This window comes from Achroia grisella, unplaced genomic scaffold (assembly GCF_030625045.1).
Source record: "Achroia grisella isolate CSIRO2021 unplaced genomic scaffold, CSIRO_AGI_Agris_v1 utg452, whole genome shotgun sequence".
In the NCBI taxonomy this organism is placed as follows: Eukaryota; Metazoa; Arthropoda; class Insecta; order Lepidoptera; family Pyralidae; genus Achroia; species Achroia grisella.
The window spans coordinates 1,715,447-1,725,456 of NW_026712864.1; the positions used below are offsets into that span (position 1 = coordinate 1,715,447).

At 30.6% G+C, this 10,010-nt stretch overlaps 3 protein-coding genes across 3 annotated transcripts in view; 1 reads left to right on the forward strand and 2 right to left on the reverse strand.

Moving 5' to 3' along the window:
* Nucleotides 1–10,010, forward strand: part of LOC131845099 (cilia- and flagella-associated protein 299-like) — a 251,121-nt gene that overhangs the window by 228,425 nt on the left and 12,686 nt on the right. The gene's annotated exons all lie outside the window — the stretch shown is intronic.
* LOC131845100 (vesicle transport protein SEC20) lies at nt 1,620–3,260 on the reverse strand. Its single transcript, XM_059194127.1, has 3 exons — nt 2,954–3,260; nt 2,369–2,472; nt 1,620–1,784 (listed from the first exon to the last, which is right to left on the reverse strand). Exons 1-3 carry the CDS (start codon nt 3,072–3,074, stop codon nt 1,620–1,622), a joined length of 390 nt encoding a protein of 129 aa, XP_059050110.1. The 5' UTR covers nt 3,075–3,260.
* On the reverse strand, nt 6,665–9,764 carry LOC131845097 (odorant receptor 2a-like). The gene is made up of 5 exons (XM_059194123.1): nt 9,043–9,764; nt 8,859–8,958; nt 8,317–8,424; nt 7,476–7,631; nt 6,665–6,718 (listed from the first exon to the last, which is right to left on the reverse strand). The coding sequence occupies exons 1-5, from the start codon at nt 9,762–9,764 to the stop codon at nt 6,665–6,667; spliced, it is 1,140 nt and encodes a 379-aa protein (XP_059050106.1).

Genomic DNA, 10,010 nt, shown 5'->3' on the forward strand with positions numbered 1-10,010 from the left:
GCCAGTTTTTTATACTGCATCACAGCTGCCATTAGTGGCCATGAGGTCTCGAGCTGTCGGTGCATGTCATAGAGTATAGTTGATATAATCACAGATAAGATATTACACATTGGTAGTCGCGCATTATATACTGCGCTCGTATTCGTTGAGTATTTCACGTTTTACCGCCATTCCACAAATCTTCTCGATTTTGCACCGACCGTGACGCTTCAACAGCAGTACAATGTAATGTTTATTTTAGTAATAATTTGATTATTTTTAATGGTTTATTTATTTTTAGGAGTCGGTATTACTGTAGAGACCATAGTTGTATGAATACGTTAGCTACCATTATTAAACCAAATTTATGGTTAGCCACCGATAAAATGCGCTTAGTTATCCGGTTGCGACAAAGAAAAAGATTAAAAATCTGTCTTTTATCAGTATTTTTTTATATAGGAATATATCTGGTTTGGATGATGAAGTCCTATATCCTCTGGTATTCTATAATGCTCTTCATACTTGTCCATTAAAATAATCCATTAATTCCATCAATTCCATTAATTAATTTAAGTTTCTAGTCGAGTCTTAATTTATAAAGGTAATTTATTTTTTGTTTGTGGTCAATGCTCTTTGGCGTTTACTACTGAAAAGACCAAACATAAAATGCGGTTAATTAACTGTTAATAAAAATGGACTTTAAATGTTATATATTAGTTAATAACTATCTTTATCTGTTAATAACTGACTTCGTATCTATAGTAGAGATTAGTTATTTCTTGATATAGACTCTAGTAAAATATGTTATGAAATGCAATGTACCATATTTTAATATACGTATGTACATCTCGAATATTCTCCGTGTACATAATTTAAAATCAAACTGATGGCCTACCCTATGTCAACCTGGTCCAGAAGAACCCGTGTGGGTCACCACCTTAGGCCAGAGACTGAATTAAAGTAAAAGGAATATTATCGAATTTATGATCGAAAGTAATCGAAACTATCAGATATAGTTCACATTTAGGTCACCGGAGCTGAACCCTAGACAGCTACTTGCTCCCTGGCTTTTAGCTAGCCCCGTAGGGAACGCGAAGGCTAGAGCTAAACACAGTACATCAAGTATATAGCCAATCCACAGCTGGCCTACCTAAACTGAAGCACTTATTTGTCGTTAGTTAAATCGATAAGAACAGTAATATCACAATACACTGTGACGCCGTGGATTGTCTTTTCAAACGATAGTAAATTACATAGAGTAATTTAAGACAATAACAGGCGATCCTAGCCCTGGTAGAATCATAAATGGTATTTGAATTGTGTATTTGATTAAACATTATTTCAATTAGAAACCTAAAAAAATATTCACGGCCACATGAAAGTACAAATTTTGATTTGGTAAGGGAATACGTAGAAAAATACATACACGTTTTTGAAAAATTTCAAAGTACTAATTCTACAATAAAGATGTAGACTGTAGAATTAGTAAATCTATTCTATATCTAATGTTTGGCTTAAGAATAAAAAGTCCATTTTTAATTTGAATTATTTCAATAACTTTATTCAATTCAATAACAATAAATAAAAAAATAAATACCTAATATATTATTCTTATTTAAAAACAATCATTTATCATATTATTAAAAGAGCCTTTTTTGAACAATGTATAAACAAACTGCTAAAAAGAAGAGGAATGCAAAAAACATTATTATTTTATCTGTGAACTCCCGACGTCCATATTTAGTTAATAATTTGCTCGACTGAGAAATAGAACTTGCTGTATTTCGAAGCTCTGATTGTGTCCCCTGAAATAAAATTAAAGAAATGGTAAGTACTACAGTATGATAGGATAAAAAAACCTAATAAATTTGATGTTGATAAATAGTTAGGACATAAAATATCTTATAAAAGAAAGAACTGTGTGCTAAGTATTAACTCAAAATGATTTTTAGAACAGATGACAAATACAGTTAATAAAGAAAAATAATAACAGAACACAAAATGAATGAGAGACTTCTATAGAATATTTTTTCCTTATACTAGTAATAGGGAAATAAGAATATAAAACATTACATATCCTATATAAACACATGTCTTCTACACATGCACATAAATATAGGATTTATTATGTACATAAGTTTCTATGGTAAAATGTAAATGTCAAATCTATGTTTTTTAATCCTATATACATACATATGTATATATTGTTGTTTTATAATAGTATTATATATTAAATTGGTGAAGTTAAACCATGTCAGCAATATTTTGTATAAATATATTTTTTTAAATCTGTTTACAGATGTACCTGTCATTCGTGAACAGAATTTTACAGTTAAAGTAGATTTCTTTATTGGTCATAACGGGCAATAAAAATTAAATATGTACATACATGTACAGTTGAACTTGAAGAAACTAAGCTGTCCAATGTGATTTGACTCCTCTGTGTTGTATCAGCTAGTTGCCGACTTATGGACATTAACTGTTCTGTCACTCCTGCAAAATATAACAGATATTACAGATATTTGTCTGGTCTGATCAAAAACTATATGAGCATTATCATTCATAGCAAAATTCAAATGTATGGAATTAACACTTGATTGATATTAGCCGTTACAGCTAAATTTAATCAAATCAAACCCATATTGGTCTTGTGGAATCTTTCTAATACTGTTAGCTCAAACATATTGAGAATCAATTGTTATTTTTAAAGAATATGTTAATTAGGACAAGTTTAAGATCCTATTTATAAGTAACAAATTATGCTTAGTGCATGATAACTATAAACACAGCTATTATTTTGTTTTTAGAGATATAAATAATATATATATACCTACCTGCCACTTTAAAGGCAGCTTGAAACCAGAATAAAAACAATATAGTAAATATATCAGCAAATTGTGGTAACGGATTATTGGACACTGTATTGTTACTCTGTCCCAATTCAGAATTCTTAATAATATATAATTATAACAACCTGTGGACATTTTGAGCAATCCATCCCTGTCAAGTGTCTTCTTTCTATTTCTAACGGCAGACTCCTCAGGAGCTGATGGCTTCAACAACTCTTCTTTTAGAGCTTTCTCTATGGCAAACATTGTATTAATATTGGCATCTTTGAATTCCTTTAATAATCTGAAAACAAGTACATACTGAAAACTATCATATATTAGGCTTTGCCAAATTGTCAGTGGGCACAAAATAAATGTGACATACCTATTTCAAATTTACTAAAATATATAATTGATAATGTGTAGCTAGTATATATGATCTCAATATAGATTAACATTACTTATGTCAGGCTGAAAATCATTTATTCAAAAAATTAATTTAAGCACTGGCAATTTTAGTTAGTCTTATCACAAGAAGAACGAGCAAAAACTTGTGTGGCTTTTAAATAACATAACAAGAAAGATTCTACATTATAATATATATATTTAATAGATTTGTCTATTCAAATCAAAAAGAAAGATATAACTTTATAAATAAAACAAAATAGTCAAATTAAAAGCTAATTTAAATGTAATTAGAGATAATTACAATCAAACTATGTTCATATATCCAACAGTTTATAACGTTGTACAATGAACTATTATATATTTTTATATATTATCTTATAATAGGCTTTTTTAATACATTTGTTTAAATCATGTTCTTCCAAGTAATGGTTTTATCCTTACCATAAAATGCTAGTTGTTAGACGGCATTTAGGTAAAATTGATTTTTATTCTGATTCTACAGCATATTTGGGATCACCTTGTATAGTAATATTTTCTGTACCATGTGAGCATTGACGTAATGACTCTCTAGAACTCATCTCTCAGCATTGTAAAATAAATATAGTATTTATATGCCCTACCCTTGACATAATGCTGGAAATTAAAATTCATTCAATGCTTCCACGTCTGTTAATTGCCTTACTCTCTACATTCTAGAATGTAAAAAAACTGTATCATTAACAAAATTTACTATTTCATCATTAAGATAGCTGCGTATTTACTTGTTTTACATTTGAATTATGCACAGTTTTGTTGGAGTTCAATAATAGATTATTACATGTGAACCAATTTAGTATAGCACATAATTTAAACATTTAAAAATTAAACAGCTATTTTAAAATACTACATTATATATATATATTGAATAGATTTTTCTATCCAAATCAAAAAGAAAGATATAACTTTATAAATAAAAGAAAATAGTCAAATTAAGAGCTAATTTAAATGTATATTATTTATGTTTTATTATTTTGAACTATATTTTATATATTAAAAATATATATCACAAGTAATGGTTTTATTGTCATTCTTGTTCTGCTAATGATTATACTTTTGTACATAATATCTATATTATTGCTCTCCATTCAAAACTCTCCCTAGAATGTGTTTGCATAATTATATCTACCAGCCCCATATATATACAGTCCTATATTCACAATAATATAGTTACATTTTTTATCAAATACTTAACTAATGATTCATTACAATTTAAGCAATACAGAATTAGAAAACAATTAAATATTTCATTCCTTTTCTTAAGTACTAAATACATCTAAAGGTGTATACTGTACATGTATCACAATGGGGATTTTTTAAGAGACATTGACTCCACATAGCTACCTACTTGATTAACATTTCTTTACTGTATTAAAAACAACTACAACATGAATACTAGAACAACTACTAGTGAAGCATTTCAGAATTAGCAGAAAACACTTTGGTAACTGTATTGATTACTTATATTGTTTTCTTTGATATTATGTACTTAATTAGGATAGCAAATAACTCTTCTGATAGTAATAGTATGTATATACATGAACCATATATATCACGGAATAACGTCATCACGCCAGCTAATGCCCTCATATGTTGCATCCCTGAGGATCATGTACCCAATATCTATACTACCATGTCTCATTGTTCAACCGCACTTCAACACTCCTTACAAACGAATCTGCTTGTCGGCAATAGATGACTAGACTAGACTAGACTACTACAACTTTTTTAACTACGACAAATATCAATAATTAATTAATATTTTTCACATTATTGAAGGTCATGAGATAACCACGTAGGCGACTTCGTTCAAAGTTTACTTGAGTAAAAACTAATCTCGGCCAATTGTACATGCCTAATAATAAATATTCAAACCGACTCACCTGAATAATAGCCTTAACCTGAAAATGATACTTGGCAAGATTCTTCACGTAGTTCTGGTAGACAACGTCCGGATTTTCCAATTTTGCAAACAATTTTTGAAAGCTTTCTGGACTACTGAGATCAGTTTTTATATTCATTTTCATGATTTCGTTTTCTACAACTTTTACTAACTACGACAAATATGTGATATAATATTGTAAAGATAATACTGTGCCTATGGTATAGACATTAAAAATTACATTAATGAAATATCAATATGAAAATAATAAGTGACTTCTATACCTTATTTATAAACGGAAAACGTCACAAGAACTACTCACACACATCAGTTACAGATTGTCACAACAATCAATATACACATATGTCAGTGTCAAACGACAGCCGTCAATTACCAAACGTCAAAGTAGGTTACTATTTTTTTGCAATCAAACGTAGTGATTGTTTTCTAATTAATGTTTATTTGACAGGATAATACTGTAAAGAGCAGGATGTGAACTAAGGCAGGAAAATCACAGTTTATTTGTATATTCCCACTCAAATTTCTTTTCTACAAAGAAAACTTTGTTGATGCTAACTGTATTAGATCTTAGTTCCGTCTTGCTGTAGATGCATATAAGAGACGATTATTACTTGCCATTAGGTGTGCCGTCAGTTTCGTTGCTATTTCAACCATAGAATAAAATAGGTACCTACCCTTCTCTCTTAAATGTATGGATGAATTAATATAGTGCACCCTCTTGCGCCAACAGTATCAGAGGACCATGACAGAATGTGGATGAAGTCTATTTGATAGTTAGCTTATAGTGGTGATGTCACCAGGAATGAACCAAAATGGTTTGCAGGGTGCATGCAAGGTCAAGCTGATACGGCCACTAGTTCCATTACTAGCAATCCCTTCCCAGCAGCCCTTTGATAATAATGACCCTGGATAATTCACAGTGTCATATAGTCCCTTTGATGGGAGTGACAAACAAGTGGTAAAATACTAAACCTGTTTTTATAAATACATACATAATATACATAGAAAACACCCATAAAGATACAAACAATCGTACCTACTCGTGAAAACAAATGCTTGTGTCGCGCGAACCCGCGATCGGAAGTAAGGCGGTGTGCTAAACCACTAGACTACCGAGGCCGTCAAAAATATTGGAAACAACAAACTACCTCAATACATCAAATGAACTTTCAAAAGATCCAAACATATCTCTTTTATGGTTTGTTATCCGGATCCGACGTTATCCTAATTCGGATGGAGCTACAAATTCAATAATGTAGGTACTGTTTTTGTATTTACTGTATTAATAAACAATAATTATTTAATAACCTACCTACACGATGATTATAACTATATATATACAATCAAATAGGTGGTTTCGTTTTCAATAGGTTTATCCTCAAATAGATACATTTTATATGTAGGTACCTACTTAATAGAAACTCATGGATATATACACAAATATTTTTTTGTGTTGAAATATAATAAGAATATATCATATGCTTCAGACAAATTAAATTTATTTAATTCTTCAATCGACTACATCGATTAAGACAGCAAAAACAGTATAAGCATTGTACAGCGCCTGGAATAAAATGTAATAGTAATAAATTTAGCATCAGAATAAAATCCTAAATATACAAATGTAATTGTATAAATAGGATTTCAGATGACTCGTTAACTAAACTAACTATTCATTTATTTAGACTGTGTTTTCTCAAATACATATATACCCGTAACAACTAGCCAGCATTTTCATTTGCGTTTTACAGTTATCTTTAGATATTATTTACCTAAATATCCATGAAACATCTTCACACGAACATAAAATCGGTAGCGAAATCATTGCTGTAGTAATAAGTGTCCTAGATTACTATTATGTATGCAAAGCGTTAGGGAAAATAATAATATTTATTACATATCGAAATATATACAGCTCTAAAATCCGTGGTGATAAACACTGATTATAGAGCTGTGTGTAGACCTTCACGTGTTTATTTTCACACCAGTTATAGGTTACTGGAGGTCTCCTTTGGAAGAAGAAAAACTTATGAATGAAGAAATAAGACTAAGTTCTGCCTAAGTTTGAATTTAGGACATCGACTCAAGCAGTCATAATTTACATCGCTATTATAATAAAATGGGACAGGGGATCGATAGTGGAGGTATATAGTTGGCACATTGCGTGCTTACTTATCCGGGATTATGTCGGTCACATTAGCTTTTCTACGGATATATAGATATTTATTTCGGATTCTATCACGTAATGAAACTTCGACCAAAGGCCTTTCCACAGTTCGTTAAGCGAAATCTACATTTTAATAAAAAAAAAATACAAATACCTGACCAAATGTGTGCATTGACAAATTAGCTATTCCTCCAGCGCTTAGAGTAAGAGGTTTCTGTGCTATCCTTATAATAAACAACAAGTCCTTTTGCAATCCGACTGGCCAAGAAGTCCATGCTACATCGTATGCTGCCTGAGCGATGCCTTCGCTCTATGAATTTTGAAAGTCAATTTTAATGGTTTGTTTTTATGCAATTGTAAAGTTAAACAAGCTGACGCTGCACCTGACAGTAAGTGGTACCTGTCGCCTATATACATGAATAGAACGACGGACATCACGTTATCAATGATATCCGTAATCTAACTTATACGTTGTTATTCCGGAGGATTTAGTTAGTATTCCGTAAGTACGACAGTCACTCTTATTTCCAAGCAAATTGTACTGTAAAACATGTTTCTGTTAACAAGACAAGGTATAATATTATATTTGTATTTATATGTCATGATATAACTCACCCTTCAACCGACACACAGTTTACAAAGCAAGCTGCTTAGTGCCAGAAATAGGTGAGAATGACAAACGCAAATAACTTTTTACAAAGTCTACTTTTATTGTCGTGTCGTGTAATAAATGTAGTTTATTTAATTTAAGAATCTTATTAGACTGTCGTATATATTATCAATATTACATTATACTTATATATAATTTGCTGTAATCTATGGATTTAATATTTTACATTAACTTAAATAAACTATGTATCTGATAAGTCATAGTAATTACACGAACAATTTATGTAACTACAAAGTGTTTGTTAATTATTAGATCGTATATTTATATTGTGCTTTGCATATTCTCAAATTTCAATTACAACTTTGTTTATCAAAATATTACTTACTTGAATCATTAGTTCGTTACCCAAATAACAGCAAACGTATGCCGTCATAATAGCTATACACAAAAAAACAAAAAATCCGAAAAGCAGCTTCTTGTCTTCAAATCGCACCTGAAAATAATGTTATTTTTTTATGTACGCATATCAGATCCGATAAATATGTAAATAAAACTAAATGCTGTTATAACAAACTTGCATTTTTTCTTTTATTCATTTGCTCAACAGATATCAAGCTCTGACAAAATTAAGTATTTTTTAGTACCTATGTAGTACATAGTCTATCGGTCTTAACACATCTGACTCTACAATAGTACCTACTATCCTTTCCTACTTCATTCAGACAAATATATTTTTTATACATCTTTCACATACTAAACTACATACCTCCTAACTACATTACTTAATTCCTAAACATATATTTATATGTTTAGGAATAACATATATTTTCTTAAAGATGTAGTATGTTAGATACTAAATTACTAAAAATATTAGTTTTTCATTCACTATGCGAATTTACAATATAGGTAAAATAAAAAGATTTGTACCACCGCGACCATCAAAGCGTTCAAACATAGTTCCACAGTGATTGCAAAGTTTTGTACAAACAAATATTCTTTGAAGATGTTTCTCATTGACTTCGAGTATCTGTAAGTGTTACAAACATTTCAGAATTAACTACAGTTTATTGACAGACACCTACTGTATTATGCCATATAGTAATTTCATTACCCCATTATGCGCACGTGCTTCTTAATTATTTCCTTAATTTGAAGCCTAAGCTCATCATCAGTTCCCGAGAAATTTGTCAATGCACGTATTCTGCGTTGTATCTCTACTAACTGTTCACATAAATACATTATTAAACTGCACAGCAATCCCTGCATAGCATTCGCTCTCACCGTGCAAGGTGTAAATGTAGCTGCTGCAATTTGTGCAAATAGTAATAAATTCTTCATGTTTTTCAAAGGATCAAACGGTACCCAGGCCTCCACTACCATTTCTCTATTCAAAAGAGCGGCCCCACTAAATGCCGTAATTGCAAGTAAACTTAATCCTGTAAGGACTATAGTATGAACAGACATATGTCGATTGCATTGTTTAGAAATTTTATCACCGGAATACATTATTTCACAGATTAATATAGATATCTCCTTGTGTTTTATTGTAAAGAAGACGTATTTCAAAATGAAATTTAAAGCGACGACATTTTTGTCTAAGTTGCTTATAAACACCGTCAAATCAGCTGCGTGCTGATAAGTGCCAATAGCAGTTATTGTAATATATATAATTGGTAAAATATGTAGAATGTATTGGTATATGCGATACGCAATTACTTGGGTTTTTGACCACCTATCACTCGGCCATAAGCCGACTAAAAAAAGAAATTTTAAATTGAAAGCAAAGTAATCTTTTCCAGGCGAGTAATAATCGCCCAGCTCTTTCAAAGACATTTTGAACAATAAAAACGTATATTCTGTCCGCTCTTGAAGAAACCAACAGCATTATACATACATAAAATTGTTCATTGACAACGTAAATTAAAGAAAATTATACTTAAAGACAACCATGTGAAATTACAGTCAATCGTAATCCGTAAGTCAGCAATTGTAACTTGCAAACAACAAGCGCATTTTCAAATTAGTAAAAGTTTTAAATTAATAAATAACCGTCAAGGAGTCAAGGGTAATTGTGATGAT